The sequence below is a fragment of the Onychostoma macrolepis genome, chromosome 02 (genome assembly GCF_012432095.1).
Source record: "Onychostoma macrolepis isolate SWU-2019 chromosome 02, ASM1243209v1, whole genome shotgun sequence".
Classification (NCBI taxonomy): domain Eukaryota; kingdom Metazoa; phylum Chordata; class Actinopteri; order Cypriniformes; family Cyprinidae; genus Onychostoma; species Onychostoma macrolepis.
Genome location: NC_081156.1, coordinates 1,320,531 through 1,340,736, shown reverse-complemented (window position 1 = coordinate 1,340,736; position 20,206 = coordinate 1,320,531). Strand labels below are relative to the sequence as shown.

The following is a 20,206-nucleotide window of genomic DNA, read 5'->3' as shown; positions in this document are numbered from 1 at the left end:
GCACAATTGGTGACTGACTAAATACTTTTTTGCCCCACTGTATATATATGAAGAGTTCAGATGCAAAAGCCTCTTAAGTACGTCTGACGTTTTTCTCTTAAAATTAGCATTTATTTCTGGCTACTATGCATAGGTTTCTATGTAAATACTGGTACTTCTGAATGGGTTGATCATAATTTATTGGGTACTTTCAGTTGGCTGTAAGTTGGCTCTTTGATTATTTTAAAAAGTCAAGTTAAAAAAAAATATTTATTTTATATATTCTTTGTAAATTATGAAACTTTATGTAAAAAATGTGTCCTGCATTTTTCATGTCACTACAGAAACAGTGTATGTTTCTGTCCATTGGCCAAGACTGATTTTAACTACACCCCTAAATTTATGATCATGAAATATTCCTTTGACCCCCCTCTCTCATAACTACAAGGTGTGAGTAGATAGGTTTTATTATTTTGAGGTAAATTGTTTTCAAAAGTCTGAAAATCTATGTGTAACTATTTTCTGAAATTATTTTACTTTCTTGATAATAGTTAACAACACACATAATTACTGCACCTCCTCCTGTTGACATACTTTCATATAGTTTCATAGACCTCACGCAACTGTAATTTTCAAACAGGTCTTACAGGTTCATTCCAGTGGATGTGAGGTATCTTGCCCAACGAGTTATGCTGTTCTTTGCACCTTTTTCATTTGCCATGTCTCAAGTTTTTCATTTAGTCCAACGGTACATTTACAGGAGCAGACAACACGAAGACACCTACAGTCACTGAGACTGAGACTCTTCCTTTTCACATCAACATGATTTTCAGGAGTTGTTTTATTTGAAAAAGGAGAGTGGGAAAACCCTGGACTCTTTTGGGTTTTGCCAAAGGAAGAAGGGTCCAGGGCTTGACCAGGGCTGGTATTCACCGAGACAGGAGAAGAAGAGGTTATGACCAGTGGTTTGATTAAGAGTCTGTTTCCTCTACTTCTGTACTTTACCATTAACTGTAAGTACAACCTCTCAGCCACTGTGCATTACAATAGCAGGGTATGTGATACAATACTTCTTATCACAGCATTTCAGTCAGTTTTTTGACCTAACATCATTTTTCTGACCATCATTAGTATTACCGATTACAACGACATAACACTGTATAAAGAAATGACATAAGTAAAAACACAAGTTTTAAAGAGAAACCAATTGTATTTATTAGTCAGGGGTCTTGTTACCTTTTTAATGGAACAGAATCATGCTGTTCCATTTTGTGTAAAATTGAGTTTGTCATTCGAAAACTATCCTAATAATATGGTTATAGTACCATTATCATTGTATTTGCATAGTTTTCTGATGCTTATATGGGAAAGCATTCACATAATCATTACGCAGTCATATTTTTGTAAATTACTAAAAATGTTACTTATTTTGAAATATTTATCTGAACATTAGCTTCTTTAGCTTTCATTGAAATTAACCTGGATATTTATTTTGGCACTAGTATGATGTTCCTGAAATATTGAACAGGTTTATGCAAAGAATTTGAGGTTTGACATTCTGAAACTACTTTTGAACATGCTAATCAGTATTTGTGTGTGTGCATGTGAGATTTAGCTTTTTAACAAATGTATGACAAATGTTAATATTGGTCATGCATTTAAGATTCAAGTGCACTATCCACACCTCTGAACGCCTCAATGCATTCTGTAAACATGATGCACATCCTGAAATGGAGCATCTTGAAAGCATCGTGTTCCACAGTCAACTACTCTGTGCAGTTTCAAGGGTAAGCAAAAATACCTCCCTATTTTGACATCTGTCATTATTAAATCTCAAGTCAGTTGGATGAGGATTAGATTCAGTTCAATAACAGTGTCATTAACTGCAAATTCTACACTTGACCCTCTAACACTAGCACTTTCTATTTTATCTAGTTGTTTTCTTATTTATTTACTTATTAAATGACCATGTGACACTTGGACTCTATTCTTTCGACTTGCTTTCTTTTATTTATTTTAAAAATGACCCTGTAACACTAGCATTTTCTATTCTATTTCTATTCTTTCTACTTGTTTTCTTTTTATTTATTAAAAAAAAAAAAACCTTGCCAAATTGTACTGCATTAGACTAACCAAGACTTCTCACAGCATTTATATATTATTGCTCATTTGTTGGTTTTGATTGCTTCTATTGTCCTCATTTGTAAGTCGGTTTGTGTAAGTGCTAAATGGTTAAATGTAAATGTAAATTTTTGGCAGTTTATGTTCTACTTTAAAGTCTGCAAGATACAGTTTTGAGCAAGATGATGCCTGCACTTTGTTGATTTAAAAAAAAAAAAAAAAAAAAATTATATTCTTAAGCGTTTAGTCTCCACCCATCACTTCAAGCAAACAGGTTTGCAGACATGGCATCAAGTAGTCATTTCAAAAACACTTTCTTATTTTGTCAGCTAACTAACTCAATGAATAAATAGACAGATATTGTAATCAAACTTTTTTTTTTAAATTACTGTGTTAATTGTGACTCGTGTCTGATAAAATTAATATTACTCATCTCTGATTCTGAATGTAGGGAGTATGAGTTGTACAATCTTAACGGAACATGGGTGGATGCTTATGACTGCCAAGAGATCAGTGAAAACAGGTGTGACCTCACCCATGACCTGGCCTCCAACTCTGATTACAGTATCCGCATAAAAACAACCTGTGATGGCCAGAAATTATGGACACAACTACCAGCGACCTTCAACAGGAGAGACAGTTGAGCATTATTTTTATTAAAACAAATGAAAGATGTCTGAAATAGCTCAACTGGGACACATCCTTTTTTTTGTGTCTTGTATAGCAGTGTTACTGGTTCCAAAAATGACGATGAATGTAGAGGGGGATCTAATCCAGGTGGACTTTAGCACAACTCTTTCTGATATGACTGTAAACCTTGAAGTCTGGAAGGAGGGGGACGAACAGAATGTGAGAATCTTTTCAAAATTACATTTTGTAACCATTATGTAACCTAATGCTGGGTACACACTAAAAGATTTTTTAAATCTTATAAGATCTTAAAAATGTGAGAGACCACAAACATGAGGACAAAAAATCCTAGATTTAACCGTTTTGCTCCTATAGTGTGTGGTGTCCTCGGTGTTCCCCCCACACATCAGGATTTATGATCGTAAATATTCAACATGTTAAAATATTTACGATTCGCGATCAGGGCGCCTCTGACATTCTTCCGAGCAGATTCAGTCACTCTTAACACACCTCACACCACAGGAAAATCTTATAAGATAATCTTTAGAACCACCAAGATAATCGGGACATTACCGATTATCTTGTGTTGTGTACCCAGCATAACATGTCTGATGGTTCTGCTAACGAATGCCTGTGGACCTTGGTAAAGCAGATGGCATATTTCTTTTAGCACATTTTAAAAAACAAGGCTGTGAGTGACAGATGTATCTCTGTTCAGAGGATTGCACTTTTATACAACAGTAAGATTCAGTAAGAAAGATTATTTTATTAAGGGAGGACATTACAGCCTTGATGCCTGTAACACTAGAGAAAGTGTATGATAAAGTGATTCACTTTATAGGTTTTATAACAGTAAGCCTTTTTGGATTGTAGAGCTTTAGTGTTTTCAACCTGTCACAAAATTATCCGTGACTTCTCTTATTAAACATAATTTTAATCTTAGTAAATACACATTATTCGCTCCAAAAAGTTTCCTTGTAAAACATGTCAATGATTAGCAGGCAAGCTGTAAATTTGTTATGCAAAAAGCTGTTTCCTCACAAAAGCATATTAAATATACTAAAGCATTTCTTCCATTCACATTCAAAAATGACCACCACTTTTTGGTGATTTTAGAAGCTCCCGCTATGCTTTGAAAAATTATGACTAAATATCGTCGTCAACGGACCTTTATCACATGACGAAAACGAGATGAGACGCAACGTAAATGCTGGTCATGTGACGATGACTATAATTAAATGTATAATGCAATATTGTTAACGAATAAAAACGAGACTAAATGTGGTTTACAAAATAAAAACTAGGCAAAAATGTTGTTTCGTTTTCGTTGACCAAAACGAGACGAAATGTTATAACGTTATTTCGTCTCATTTAGTCGTGTTATTATTATTATTTTGCAGTATTTCTGTTTCATGTGTCTCACTTCCTGTGTCCGAGAGCTTGACAGAATTACCAGCCCGGTCCCTCTCGAGCCCGTCTTTTTTCCTCCTTCTCCCAAATCAGATTATACTGTTTCAGCTATTAAACTAGTTCAGTTTTGAATGTAATGTCAAAGTGGTTATATTTCGTTTAGTTTTTTTATTAAGTTAATTTAGAAAAACGTTTGGAGCATTTTTTTTTGTTCGTTAAATAAGTTTTCTTTCTTAAAGTAACTACCAAGCGGTCAGCGGCAGACCAGCAGACTGATCGTAGCCATGTTTGATCAATTTAACCTTCTCAAATCATCATGAATTGCCAGTTCAAGCATATAACAATGTTTAAACGTTAAACCTAGATAAATGTGCGCTGTATCAGTAGTTTGTGCGGAGAGCGGATGCTATGGAGGCACCAGTGCAATCACACTGAATGGAAACAATCTACACTGTAATTAATTATTGCTCATAAAAGTAAAAGTATCATTCGTAACTGTAAAGGGTCTACTTTTATTTGTGTGCACTCACAATATCAACAAAACGTTTTATAAAATATAGAAAATAATTTTATAAAATAAAGAAAACAATGTTATGCCGTCTCGTCTTGAACAGGAGCGCTTCACAAAAATGAACTGAAAGTCAGCGAATACATGCCTCACAGACATGATAAATATATCTATAGAAAGCTTTAAATTACTACTTAACAAAATAAATCAAATCGAAAACAAAAACTCTTTCATTATAATCCATGAAGATGCACTTCTCTCTAAAGGCGCGTCTAATGAGGAGATGTCGAGTCAAGATCATCATCTTCATCTTTGCGACACTGACACAGAAAACACTAGTTTATTAGTAAATAATTCAAACATCTCCTTACTATTTCCCCCGGACACATTCATGGTAATTACTTTTGCTGGTGCTTTACGGCTTTATTGTGTGTATTTGAATGCAGAACTCTTCAGCTGCACTGACGGCGCACTCTCTGCTGCTGCGGGACTCTAAACACCGTCGAGCTGCTCTTCACAGTTGCGGCACGGTCTCGTGTTGTTTCCACCAGCACCGCAGTTTTTTTCATCACTAATTGATGGATGTCTAAAATATAAAAATAAGGAGAAGCCTAAAACAGGCCCGAGGCCCAGCCTGCGTCTGAACTATGACGTGAAAATTGGCCCGAGGCCCAGCCCTTGAGGGCTGAAAAGCAGAGCTCTAGTGTTCCTCTCGGTAGAAATCACGTTTCCCCCTCGGGCTTATACTATATTGACTGGGTTAAATAGAATTGCATTGCTAAAAAGAGACTAAAATACAATTTTCATTGACTAAAACTAGACTAAAATGTCATCAGTTTTCGTCGACTAAAACTAGACAAAAATAGTCATGGATAATTCTGACTAAAATAAGACTAAAATGCTCAGACTTTTAGTTGACTGAAACTTGACTAGACTAAAAAGAGTATGAACGTGACTAAAACTAATAAAAACTAAAATGACAGCTTCACACAAAGACTAGACTAAAACTAAAATTAAAACAGGCTGCCAAAAACAACACTAGTTATCAAGCTATCTTTTGCTGTAGTGTCTCAGTAGGAAATATCAGTTTTATTTCCAAAGATACCTTTTGCCATTAATTGTAACTAGATACAAAACTTTAAGTTGGCTTGAGAAAGCTTGACCAAAAAGTTTTAAAAGTTTCAAAGGTTTGACGGTTTTCAGTCTGAAACAGTTTGAAGTTTAAAATAGTTTTAAAGCTTAAAGGGGTCACATAATGCCCATTTTCCACAAGTTGATATTATTCTTTAGGGTCTTAATGAAAAGTCTGTAACATAGTTTGGTTAAAATTTCTCATTGGTAGTGTGTAAAACACATTTTTACCCTGTCAAAAACAGCTCTTGTCAGAGCAAGCCGTATTGTGTCATTCTCCATTAAATGTTAATAAGCTCTGCTGACCCCGCCCCTCTCTTCCGAGCCGCATTCATTGTGAAACTTGCTAATTAGCACATTATTAGGAAAGGCGATTTGCAAAGATTCATTTAAAAAAAACCTTGTACTCACTTCTTCTAGAGGTGAAGCTGGATCACGAATGATTTGCGCGAACATAGATGCATTTAGGTAGATCGGGGGCACATTCCCTTCAGAACCAAATGTAATCCTCTTCAGCCGCTCAGATGACAGGAGTAAATGACTACTGCTATGTTCATTATTACATCCAACAACAAAACATCTCAATCGCTTAGGAGCCATTCTTGTCTACATCTGCTCCGGCGATGAAACAACTGATGACAGCTCACTCAGGGCGGGTCTGACGTAAGACACCAGTGCAGTCTGTGCTAAAACACCACTGTCAATCTAGTCTCTGCCTCAGACGTCATGCCCACAGAACGTTGGCTGAACGTCTGATGCATATGGCACACTTATCTGGAAACACTTCAGGAGTATCGAAGTCGTCGTCGGATTGGTTGAATTACACAGGATTTCCGGGAGACGTGTGTGTCCGCCTGGAAACAAAAATGCTGTGGCGCCAAACCTCCTCACGAAAGAAGAAAGCCGTCGTGCTTACAACTGTGACGACAAACGCTTATCAGGATCAAATAAACGCTGGATTTTCAAAAGTATGTGAAATATTTAAAGTTCGCGGCATAGAATCTTTAAAATACATGAATTAAAATACACTGTTATTGTGGCGATATTTCCACGCCCCGAAACGTGACACTGAACGAAATGAACTGTGATTGGTTGTTTGACATGTCGGCCAAACGGCATCATGGGTGGGCCTTGGCCAATGAAAGCTGCCATCTATTCCAGACCTTCAGCCGTCAATCTGAAGGTCTGGCTATGCGAGACTACTGTCAATCAAACTATAGTGGGAGTGGCCTTCGCCTGTGTGTTGTCACACAGAGAGGCATCTAAGATCGGCTCGATTTGAGAAAGGGGTAAAGATTTTAGTAGATTAAAAAAAAAAAACACTGGGTGGATTTTTATCATTATAGGGTGGTTGTGTACGTATACACACTGCCAACACACATTTCAGTTCAAACAACTTGTAAAAATGCATGTAGCATTATATGACCCCTTTAAAGCTTGAATAAGCTTGAAGGCAATACAGTCTGTCAGAAAAATTAGTTCATATGGCTTAGAAATATTGTTCAGGTATTCTGGATTATTTTTCTAGGGTAATTGGGGTGGTTGCTAGGGTGTTGCTATGAGGTTGCAAGGGTATCTTGGGTGGTTGCTAGGGCTGTTACTAGGGTACCCAGAGTGGTTGTTAGGGTCTATGGGGTGGTTGCTAAGATGTTGCTATGCAGTTGCTAGGGTACATGGGCGTGTCGCTATGCAGTTGCTTGAGTACTCAGGGTGGTTGCTAGGTTTTTGCTATGTGGTTGCTAGGGTATCTGGGGTGATTGCTAGCATACTCTGTGTGGTTGCTAGGGTGTTGCTATGCAGTTTCTAGGCTACTTGGGGTGGTTGCTAGGGCGGTTACTAGGGTACCCTGGGTGGTTGCTAAGGGCTACAAATTGCTCCACATTGCTAAAACTACCCAGTCCTGCATATTTGCTTTATTCAACATCAAGAAAATCGTGCCCTTTCTTTCGGAACATGCTTTACAACTCCTTGTTCAAGCTTTTGTTCTGTCCAGGCTGGACTATTAAAATGTTCTCTTGGCAGGTCTTCCAGACAGTTCTATCAAACCTTTACAATTAATCCAGAACACGGTAGCAAGAAAAACTTTTAATGAACCGAAAAGAATGCACATCACACCTCTGTTTATCAATTTGCACTGGCTGCTCTCATAAAATTCAAGGCATTAATGTTCGCCTACAAGATCACCACTGGCTCTGCACCCCTTTACCTAAATTCATTACTTCATACTTATATGCCCTCTAGAAGCTTGCATTCTGCAAGTGAATGGCGCATTATTGTGCCATCCCAAAAAGGCACAAAATCACTTTCACAGACTTTTACATTAAGTGTTCCCTCCTGGTGGAATGACCTGCCCAACTCAATCTGAGCAGTTGAGTCCTTTAGCCATCTTCAAGAATTGGCTAAAAACACATATCTTCCATCTTTATTTGACCCTCTAACTCTTGCTCTCTCTATTCTAATTCTATTCTTTAAAAAAAAAACTTGCCCTTTTAAATGTCACAGATTGGCCAGGCTCATCCACCACCCAATCACAGCGCACACCGTCACCTGAGTATTAATTGCACGCACCTGTTTGGAATCATCATTCTCATCAGGACTCCTTCATAAGCACACACCTCACTTCACTCAGTGTCTGGTCTTGTTTCTACGAAGTGGACTCACTCTTATGCCTTTCAAATGCTATTCAGAAATACTTGACCCTTTGTTTCTCCTCCAGTGTGTGTCTCTGCTCCTTGCTCCAACGTTCCATTGCCCTTGACACTCACCTGCCATCACCATCTGCTACTGTTGCTGTAAATAAAGTTACCTGTGTATCTTCTAATCCTCTGTCTGAGTCTCCTTCCGTAAAAGAAGACTGAACCGTTAAAGGATTCAGCAACATGAGTGCAGCCGATCCGTTCCAGGAGATTGTGGATGCTCTTAAACGGATTCTCACTCCTGCACCAGTACCACCGCCACCACCTGTACCACCAGACATCAACACTGCCGCTCCTTCTTCTCCGACTATCCTTACCAGTCCCATGGCCAAACCAGCGCCCTTCTCTGGCTCGGTGGAGGAGTGCAACGGGTTTTTACTTCAATGCTTGCTTGCTTTAGAAATGCAACTGCATCTGTATCCAACGGAAAAAGCCAAGATTGCATTCCTGATCTCCCTGCTGATGGGGCGAGCGCTCCAGTGGGTCGAGACCATCTGGTCACAAGCTGGTACTATAACCCTCTCTCTTGATAATTTTGTTGCCCATTTTCGAGAAAGTATTTGGCAGACCAGCAGGCGATTCCTCTGTCAGCAAACAACACTACCATCTCCATCAGGGCTCTCTTCCCATTAATGTTTATGGTCTTAAATTCAGAACACTCTTAGCGGCCAGCGGCTGGAATGAGCGCTCGCTCCTCACCACCTACCGGCAGCGATTAGAGCCGAGAGTGCGGCTTCAGCTCACTGCCTATGACAACTCCTATGGTCTGGAACATTTATACAGCTGTCCATCCGATGTGCCACCCGTATGCAATCTTGTATTGAAGAACATCAACTGTCATCTTCCACTCCACTTCTTCGCCGGCCAGACACCATCAGCCCTCCAGAACCAGGTCATGAGCCTATGCAGGTGGATAGTACTCGACTCTCTTCATCGGAACGGCAGACGCGGCTAACCCAGGGCTTATGTTTGTACTGTGGAGCTGGTGGGAATGTGATCGCTGCATGCCCAATTCGTCCACCAAGACCCGTGGTGAGTGTCATTGAGCCATCAATAATCAATATGCAGCCCCTCACCTCTATTGTGAAGCTTACTGCCTCCGGTATCTCCCTTTCAGTACACGCCCTCCTTTGACTCCGGGTCAGCCAGGAACTTCATCTCCGGGAACCTCTGCTGCCAATTCAAGCTCCCAACTTCTACCACCAAAACCACCTACCAGGTCCAATCGGTAATCGGATTTATCCACGATCACTCCCAGAACAGAAGGCCATGGAGTACATTGAGGAGGCTTTACATCAAGACTATATCCGCCCTTCTACGTCCCCTGCTGCTTTGAGCTTTTTCTTCGTGGCCGAGAAGGACGATTACTGGACGTTGAACAAGTTGACAGTCAAATTCCGCTATCCACTTCCCCTCGTCCCAGCGGTATTGGGACATCTCCGCAGAGCCACAGTCTTCTCCAAGTTAGACCTCCACAACCTCATTCGGATATGTGAGGGAGATGAGTGGAAGACTGCCTTCATTACCCCTACTGGTCACTATGAGTACCTCGTCATGTCTTATGGATTAGTAAACATGCCCTCCGTATTCCAGGATTTCATGCACGAGGTTCTCCGGGAGTATCTCCATCTGTTCGTTCTCGTCTACATTGATGATATCCTTATCTACTCCTGGAGCATGGCCGAAAATCACCACCACGTTGCGGAGGTCCTGCAATGCCTGAGAGAATTCCACCTGTTCCTCAAAGCTGAAAAATGCTCCTTCCATCAGTCCTCAGTGCTGTTCCTTGGCTACATCATAGAACACAGTGGTCGAGGGGAAGGTAGAGACCATCAGGAATTGGCCTGTTCCAACTACCATCAAGGAACTTCAGCGGTTCCTGGGATTCTCCAACTTTTATAGAAGATTCATCCACAACTATAGCTCCATAACCAGTCCACTAACAAGTCTGTTAAGAGACAAGCCCAAATCTCTGTCCTGGTCACCAGCAGCCACTGAAGCCATTGAAGCCCTCAAGAAAGCCTTCACATGTGCACCGCTCCTCATCCATCCAGACCCCAACAAGCCCTTCATTGTAGAGGTGGATGCCTCCACCACAGGTGTAGGAGCGGTGCTTTCTCAGCAGCAGGGGACTCCAGCCAAACTCCATCCATGTGCCTTCTTCTCTCGCAAACTCAGCCCGGCGGAAAGAAATTACGACATCGGCAACAGGGAACTTCTGGCTATTAAGCTAGCCCTAGAGGAGTGGAGGCATTGGTTGGAGGGTGCACAACGTTCCTTCATTGTTCTCACTGACCACAAAAATCTACAGTATCTGCGAGATGCCAAGAGACTTAATCCTCGCCAGGCTCGATGGGCACTCTTTTTCACCAGATTCAATTTTACCACCTCCTATCGTCCAGGTCCCAAGAATGTTAAAGCAGATGCTCTCTCTCGCCTTCATGCTCCTGAAGAAGTCAGTGAGGAACCTGAACCCATCATCTCCAAGAAAATCTTTGTAAGCCCCATCCAATGGACCTCCAATCCAGCTACCTCCGCCAACGCTTCCACAGCCACTCTGCCGGGCTGTCCACAGGGGTTGCAATATGTCACCAGAACACAACGCACTCCCCTGATTCACTCCGTTCACACTTCTCTGGGCACTGGCCACCCAGGGGCCAACAACACCCTCTCGCTGCTGAAGGATTGCTTCTGGTGGCCTAATATGGCTAGGGATGTGAGCAGGTTCGTCCAAGGCTGTTCCGACTGTGCTATCGCCAAGAGTCCCTCGCCACCTACCATCTGGCAAACTCCTTCCGCTGCCCGTTCCCAACCGCACCTGGTCACACCTAGGAGTTGACTTCATCACAGATCTGCCTTCCTCGGACGGTAACACATGTGTTCTAGTAGTCATTGATTTATTCTCTAAATCCTGCCGACTTTTCCCCCTCAAGGGTCTGCCCACAGCTATGGAAACCGCTGAGATCATGTTTAACAACATCTTCATATATTACGGGATTCCAGAAGACATTGTTTCAGTCCGTGGCCCACAGTTTATCTCCAGAGTGTGGAAGGCCTTTTTCTCACTCCTAGGTGTGACCATAAGCCTCTCGTCAGGATACCATCATCAGTCTAATGGGCAGACGGAGAGGAAGATTCAGGAAATTGGACGTTTCCTGCGAACCTTCTGCCATGGCCACCAGAATTCTTGGAACCAGTTCCTAGGCTGGGCCGAGTATGCACAGAACTGCCTTCGCCAACCATCCACTGGACTCACTCCTTTCCAGTGCGTCCTCTGTTACAAGCCTCCCCTATTTCCCTGGTCGGGGGAACCATCTGATGTCCCATCTGTCAATTACTGGTTCCGAGAGAGCGAGAGGGTCTGGGACGCAGCTCATCAGCTTCAGCAGGCAGTGCCCAGAACCAAGATGACAGCAGACCTTCGTAGGGCTGAAACTCCATCATACCAACCTGGTCAGAAGGTTTGGCTGTCCACCCAGGACATCAGGATGCACCTGCCCTGCAAGAAGCTCAGTCCCAGATACGCTGGCCCCTTTACCATCATCAAGCATTAATTCAGTCACGTATCAACTTCCCTCACAGTACAAGATTCACTCTTCCTTCCATGTCTCACTACTCAAACCTTATCATCCTCCCGTTTCTGTCTCCACAGAGCCTGGCCCGACAGAGGAACCCCCTCTCCCGTTAATCCAGCAGGACGGCGCCATCTATACAGTCAACGAGATTTTGGACTCCCGGCGCCGTGGTGGTCTCTAGGAATATCTTGTGGACTGGGAAGTCTATGGGCCAGAAGAACGGTCATGGGTCCCCAGATATGACATCCTCGATCCCATGTTGTTGGAAGCCTTTCACTCCATTCATCCAGATCGTCCTAGACCTTGAGGGAGAGGTAGATCACCACGACGTCTGGGTCCTCGGCCCTCAGGAGCGGGCTGTGGAGGAGGGGCTACTGTCACAGATCGGCCAGGCTCATCCACCACCCAATCACAGCGCACACAGTCACCTGAGTATTAATTGCACGCACCTGTTTGGAATCATCACTCTCATCAGGTCTCCTTCATAAGCACACACCTCACTTCACTCGGTGTCCGGTCTCGTTTCTACGAAGTGGACTCACTCTTACGCCTTTCAAACACTATTCAGAAATACTTGCCTTGTGTACTTACCCTTTGTGTCTCCTCCAGTGTGTTTCTCTGCTCCTCGCTCCAACGTCAGTTTCAGGTGCCTTCTCCTTGTGGATCTTGTCACTGCTCATAGGAGAGAGTCTCCATTCCAAGATCTCCTGCGAAACAAGAAACAAGGTTATACTCCCCATCAATCCACAGACTGTTCCATTGCTCTTGACACTCACCTGCCATCACCATCTGCTACCGTTGCTGTCAATAAAGTTATCTGTGTATCTTCTAATCCTCTGTCTGAGTCTCCTTCCGTAACATTAGACTTGCACTCTATTCATTTATTAACTGCTTGTTTAAAAAAAACTAAAAAAACTAAAACTAGCTTATCTATTCTTTTTGTATTGTATTTATTTGTTTTCTTTTTATTTATTATACAATTAACAAAAAGCAAAAAGGCCTCTAACACTAGCTTGCTCTATTCTTTTTCTATTCTATCGGTTTTCTTTTTATTTATTATATAATTTAAAAAAAACAAAAAACCTTGCTATATGTACTGCATTAGGCTAACTGAGACTTGTCATAGCACTTGCATATCATTGCTCTTTTGTTGATTTTCATTGTCCTCATTTGTAAGTCACTTTGGATAAAAGTGTCTGCTAAATGACTAAATGTAAATGAAAATGTAAATATTAGATACGTTTGAATGAGTTTTAATGGGTTAGAAATAGTACATAGAAGGGAAGCTTTATTGAGTCTCAGGGGATTCTGGGAGTTTAAGTTTGAATTTTGTCAGTTGGACTTTGAATAGTTTTGGCTCATTTGAACATTCTGTCAATGTAAGTTCATGGGATTTTTATAATTTTTAATCTCCATATTTATGAAAACCATAAGTCTGATCAGTTAGAAAAGATATATCAACTCGAGTCCGATCAGTCTGAAGGTCTGGGCTGAGTTTGTAGAGTCAAAGTGTATCTAGGAGGAGATACAGTCAGAATGTTTTGTCTCAGAAGAAGAATTAGAAACTAAAGTTTGTGAACAAACTTTAAATGTTGGCTTGATAAAGCCAACATGGGCGGCCTTGAGGCAAAAGAGCCAGATTACTTGTGTGTTCGGCGTTCTTAAGCTGCCCCGCTGCAAAAAAGTACAACAGTTTTCAGTATTCAGTTTTCAGTATTTTTCTATGAACCCTTGCTATTTTGTATTCTAATAAAAAGCCTATTAGGCTATGACAACAACTTGGACGGAGTAGGCTAGCTGGATGTGAAATAAATCATGTCTTTTTATATTTTTTCTCCATGTTTGTTATTTCAAACTCCTGTCACTGAAGCGTTGTGGGCAACGACACATAAGGTAACTGAAACAATGCAGTTTAACTTGAGGCAATCATCGGGGTCCAAGCACAATGGCTTGTGTAAATGTGTTATACAATGGACATGTATTATTATATACACAATGTTAAAATAGATAATATAATGTCCTTTCTTCAGTTGGACATACATTCAACTTGTGAATACTACTAAAATTAATATAAAAAACATACTATTCTATAAGTATTGACGAGATTACAGTTGTTGCATACTACTTATATTGGGCTTATAAAGTTCTTATAAAGTTTATGAAAATATAACGAATTTATATGCATTTTTTTTTAATTTAGTAATTTTATTTAACCATTTTCACAGTCTTTAAACTGAGATCTTGAAGGATTTGTTATTCTGTAGCTCCCTCGTGTGGACAACATTAGTATTATGGCCTTCATTTCTGAAGCACATTAATAAAAATGGCCAATATTTTTTGAATGATTACAAATGTTAAATGATTACTTTACTGATAATATACCCACATTAAACTCAAATTAACTTATTCGGTATCTTATTTCATGCTTTAACAGTTGAATTTTCAACTTACATTTTTAAGCAGTAATGATTGATTATTATGTCCTTTGTTAAATGGTAATTTAACAATTATAATTCATAAACAATACAATGTTTAAAAAAGTACAACTGTTATTGTTTTCATAATATTTTCTATAGATCCTTGTTATTTTGTATTGTAATGAACAAACTTTTTATGACAACAAAAATTGTCATTAGCAAAGATTAAACATTAATTTCCAAGTCAAAGTCATGTACTTCAACCATTTTAAGCACCTTGTACGAACCCTGGTAATACTGGTTAAAGACAGCTGTAAAATACAGCTGACAAATGCAAAATAGCATTGCATAATTTTCATGAAATATAGATCAATTCTTGTTAGAGTAATAAATAAATAAATAAAAGAAGCCAAGACAAATGAATGATTTTTTCTTTTTTTTTTTTTTTTTTTTTTGATGGACTAACAAAGAAAGACAGCAGCTGGTAAATGTGGTCACTTTAATGTTCAAATCCAATGTAATGATTAACATCCCATTTATTTCTCAGCAGTTTCTGTTCACTTCAGACATAAACAACTATCATGTATTTGAAGTAATCTTGTATGTATGTGTCTGTTTGTGCGCCGAGAACAGGTCTCTCAGCGACCACAGAACAGCTAAGAATCACTTAATTTACCTCTTTAATATGTTCTATTGCTTGAATTGACCGTTCACAGGGAGCTTGATTGACAGGTGATCTGATCAATCAGAACACGGATATTATGTGCTGCTGCTGCTATCTGACATCAGCTACGGCAGGTCTCCATAGAAATCCATGTTAAAACGGGGTAAAAAAGATAGACTGAATTGAAACTTTTGCAATATAACTAAATATAAAAATATGTGCAGGATTAAGTTGTGCTGTTTTTGGCTGCCACGGTAACGGTAATAAGCTAAAGGAATTCCTTCCTTTTTTTTGCGTAACAGAAAATCTGTTATGTCCGGCGCTGAATGCATGGCTTGCAGCGCTTAAGTTAAAATACTGAGTTTTAAATAATAAAATAACGTGTTAAAACGTGCGCTCTTATCATTCTATGGACAAAATCCCATGAACTTCGCCCCAATTGGGAGCTGTATATGCACATGTGCACTCAGGGACTTTGTTTCAATGCAGCTAAGTTCGCGTCGCTTCATGTGATCTTTAGGTGACCCTCTAAATGGTTGCTAGGGTGTGGCTTGACAGCTTCATAATTATCCTGAGAGTCTAATTGGCTGCCTGAGTAAAATGAGTCCACCCCATGTCTCTATGACATTGTGATGCAGAGTTATGTTCAGTGAAAAATTCCTATGTAAATTACCATAGTAGGAAAAATGTGTGTTCAGATGCTGTTTCATGGGCCGTACCTCATCTTAGTATGTTTATGGGGCAACTTTGGGGCACTATTGTGCCCCAGGGGTACAACTTACACCCCACTTTGGGTTATGTTCTCACACAGTTTGACAGCGTCTTCAAATGTGGTGACCCACATGTTTCTGCAAAATTCTGTCTCGGTGCTACGGCCCGTAAAAGTTGGTTGCAATGTTAAGTCTATGGGATTTTTTAAATCATTTTTTTTATTGCTTAGAAAAGATAAAAGCACAACATTCCTCAATAAGTCGCACGATTTGACGCCTTATTCATGAGTCTGTGACAAACGGTGGAGGAGGAATAGTGCCAAAATTTTGTGTGGAAGAAGTATGCAAGATAATAGTGATGCCTTGCCTTTGGCAAGCACCAGTAACTAGATAAGTTCGCAGACAAACTTTGAAGTTGGCTTGAGAAAGCTTTGTGTGAAAGTTTGAAATAGCTTTGAAAAGCTTAAAGTTTGAATTTGTTGTTGAAGTTGTTGAAATTGAAGTTTGATTAACATGGTTATCAAGTTACTAGCATGTTGCTAGCATTATTAGTATGTTACTAGCATGTTTTAGCATGTTCCTAGCATGATTCCAACATGATTAGAATGTTACTAGCATGATTAGCAAGTTACTAGCATTTTGCTAACATGATTAGCAAGTTACTAACATGTTGCTAACATGATTAGTATCTAACTAGTTTAATACCATAGGGAAAAAAGTAAAAAACAAGAAAAAAAAAGAAAAGAAAAGTGTGTCACATAACATCCCCTTTAACTCCTGATGGTAGACCCCAGACAGTAGAACATTTTTTTAATTCTTTTTTTTTCAAACACATGTAATATTGCTCGCTTGTTATATAATATAATATTATTTATTTGCCTAAAAATTATTCATATTCTTGCAAATTTTTATATAGTAGCATATTGAAAATGCAAAGTCGGCAACACCTAAGCTCCAAAAGTATCAAAGAAAAATTTATTATTAAAAATTCACATAGTGTAACGTTTCGAGCACACAGGCTCTTCATCAGACAAATGAGCAACACTGATATGCCTCCATTTATACATGTGAACAAAGGGTCACATGACCTAACACAATATAACCAATATAATAATGATAATAATGAATTTACTACATTTTTATATAGTAAAATTTATTTTAAAGAACAAATGCATTTTTTTTTTCTTTCATTTTTACTTAAAGAGATAATTCATGGAAAATGTGCCATGCTAAGTGGAAGATTTCTGCCAAGATTTCACCTGGTAGAAAAACAAATACTATTAAAATGAATGTTATTATTCCCAATACAGAGGATCATGTATTGTCTCCTTTACCATTTCCACTCTGTAATATAGTTCTTTTCACAGGTTTTGCTAATGGATTTATATTTAGACATTATAAAATCACTATTATAAGATTTAAAAGTCTCTTTTTTGTCAAAGTTCAGCATTGTTTTGTTTTGAAGTATGAAGTAGCAAGAGTTTTCATCTCATTGAATCTACTTGAATTACACAGATGGCCTATTTTAAATTTACAACGGCAATTTTCAGTGAAAAGTGGCTAGTTTGTATCCTTGTTTACAATCTCAAATGAATTAATTCTCTTTCATAGGGGTGGCCAGGAAGGGGGCAGCAACCAGTCTGGGGTGGCACAGAAATCTTCATTATTTCAACATAGAAATGGATTTGACTATAAAGTACTGGACTGTTTTAGTGCCTAAAACACAACTGAATACAATTAATTTGTACTTAATTGTAACTGAGATAGTTGTGAATTACATTAAGTAATACTGAGTGAATGACATTTTTTGTATTATTTTTGTATTACCTAGGCTCCAGGTATTTTAATAAAAGGGCTCACTATAGCTTTATTGCTCAGTAAGCTTGGTTCTGGGTCTTAACACCCCCAAAATCTTGTTCTCCATCATTGCATGGATGAGACATGCAGTCAACCTTCACTGAATTTTACATAATCAATGAACTCTAAAAAACGTATCAGTCATTCTATTCTAACATTATATTAGTTGTCAAAATTAATTAATTGCAGCACTTTTGTCATACCTAAATCGAGCTCTGTACAAAGGAAAATAATTTAAGAATGTAAAATTAGTTATTTTATGCATTTTATGGTTTCATTTTCGTACTTTACAAGTTAACGAAAAATTAGTGCATATATTCTAGTACATTTAACTGCACTGTGCTCACATTTGACCTACCTGTGCATTAAATAAAAAAAAACAAAAAAAAAACAATGTACATATCCTATCATCTTGCGCACTATTGTGATTTCGAATTGCAGAATATTTCAGTAGGCTGCATGCATTTGAGAGACGTTCTTAAATGTAATGCACATACATGCATGCACAGCTTTGCAGCTTTAATCGCCATTTTGGTAATTTCGTGATTTAACTGACGATGCTCGCAGTTTCTAGTGCGGTTTTTTTATGATTAAGTGATAGAGCGTGCGCCTCATATTCGCATACAGTTGAAGTGTGTGCGTCGTGAGCACAGTAAAACAGGACAGGAAAGTTTGTTTTACTGACATATAACAATATCCCATCAGACCGCAGTTCCCTGTTGTTCTACTCAGAGCCATAGAGAGACAGAGTTGCGACAACGGAAGTTCAAAACGCTCGATCGTCACGTGGTTCACGTAGACCTCAATAGTTCCAGGAAGTTCATTGCGGGCAATTGGAATGCATTGAGTTAGTGACTATAGTGAGACAGAACTGCGATTTTTGGTAATTAGTAGACAATAAAATACTTTATTTACATTATAAAATAATGTATACGTAGTATATGTAGCTGTATCAATGTTGTTTTTAAAATATAAAATTCGCTAATATTTGAGGATTAATGTGGTCAGCTGTCCTTCCCTGCCATGTTAACATATTTTAGGCTGACGTTACCATAGTAAAAGCCCATGTTTGCTATATAAACGACATCGTGGTCTTTTACCAAGTAACTTCAGCCTCTCTGTATAAATATAATTGTGTGTGTTGTCTAACAACTTGTTAGTCAAGTGCAATCACATCTTAATGTTCATTGTCCTTTTATTAATCTCATGGTGAATGTTAAATTTGTTGTCTTTGAAAACTCATTCCAAATAAGTGAAGATATTTTAAGATTAAGTGGAATTAATCTCTTTTAATGTTTTTGATTCTTGTGCACCCCTCCATTATTAATATATAAATATATATTTGTAGTATATTCAAATTTAAAATAACTTAAAACATTTTTACCCATTTAATCATATATTTGATGTATGTTAACTTTTGTTATGCACTTATTTACATGCTATAAAGCATGTTGTCCTTGAACGGTCTCCACTATAGTTTGTGGAGCACTATGTGCTGCATGGGAGCGCTCCAGTCACTCACAGAAAGGAGTATGAATGTATGGTTTCCCTACTGACACGGAGAGGAGAAAAAAATTATGCATCAAGTTTTGTTCAATTCACATTTATTTGTATAGCACTTTTTATTACAAACATTGTTTCAAAGCAGCTTTACAGAAAATGAATGTTTCTACATTACAAATAAGAGTTCTGTTAACAGGTGTAACTGTCAAAGTAATGCTCATATGGCAGAAATGTTCTAAAATTAGGCTATACAAATCATGCAGTTAAGTAATGTCATGAGTTCAGAAACAATGAATAAATTAAAGCAATGGTTACATGATTTGATCATGTTGATTACAATGAAAGGAAAATTTAGCAGTTTTGTATGTTTATTCGGAGTCAGAGACAGCTTCATCTGAAGTCCACTCAAGGGTTGGCGTCATCTCTTCACAGGTGCTGGTCATCTGAAGTCTTCATAAGAGGCTGGATATAGTCAGCAGGTGCAATCTATAGATTACACCAACAAAATGTGATGTAATCATATGGGAACTGACACTTTTCCACAAAGAACAGGGAAAGACTTGCCAAACCCAGTGAAGACTCATTGTGAGGGTGATTTCTCATTACAGGAGTCTTCAGGTGGTTCTTGTTCTGATCCAGATAGAGAAGGAGAAAAACACAGGAGAAATGGTTAATGATGCTCCATCACATTTCAGTCTTGTGGCATCTGCTCCTTCAACACAGTGCTTCTACAGTAGCTAAGACATTTAAGTATAAAATACAGTACAGGTTTATTGTGATTACTTCTATAAAATAGTAGTGGTAGGCCTATATAATACATTTTTGGAAATTTAGCCTAGCATGATTCTGAAATGAAAACTGCTCGCCTATTTTTATTCTCACTCAGGTCCATCAGCATCCTTTGCAATAAATCTAAATCTATTAAATAACTTCCCAGCAGCAGAAATCACGTTTAAAAGCCTTAATTACACAACAACGAATGAAACTGCCCGAAGAGAATGAATA

The 20,206-nt window shown here is 38.8% G+C and overlaps 1 protein-coding gene across 4 annotated transcripts in view; it reads left to right on the top strand.

Moving 5' to 3' along the window:
* Nucleotides 1–20,206, top strand: part of crfb16 (cytokine receptor family member B16) — a 69,298-nt gene that overhangs the window by 45,744 nt on the left and 3,348 nt on the right. The window contains exons 2-5 of one of the 4 annotated variants that reach the window (XM_058764954.1): nucleotides 813–992; nucleotides 1,643–1,766; nucleotides 2,552–2,739; nucleotides 2,825–2,949. In XM_058764954.1, the coding sequence (XP_058620937.1) occupies nucleotides 935–992; nucleotides 1,643–1,766; nucleotides 2,552–2,739; nucleotides 2,825–2,949 (495 nt within the window). In that variant the 5' untranslated portion in view covers nucleotides 813–934. Of the gene's footprint in view, nucleotides 1–226; nucleotides 993–1,642; nucleotides 1,767–2,551; nucleotides 2,740–2,824; nucleotides 2,950–20,206 lie in introns of those variants that run through there. The other 3 variants (XM_058764946.1, XM_058764964.1, XM_058764974.1) reach the window with 3 other exon arrangements.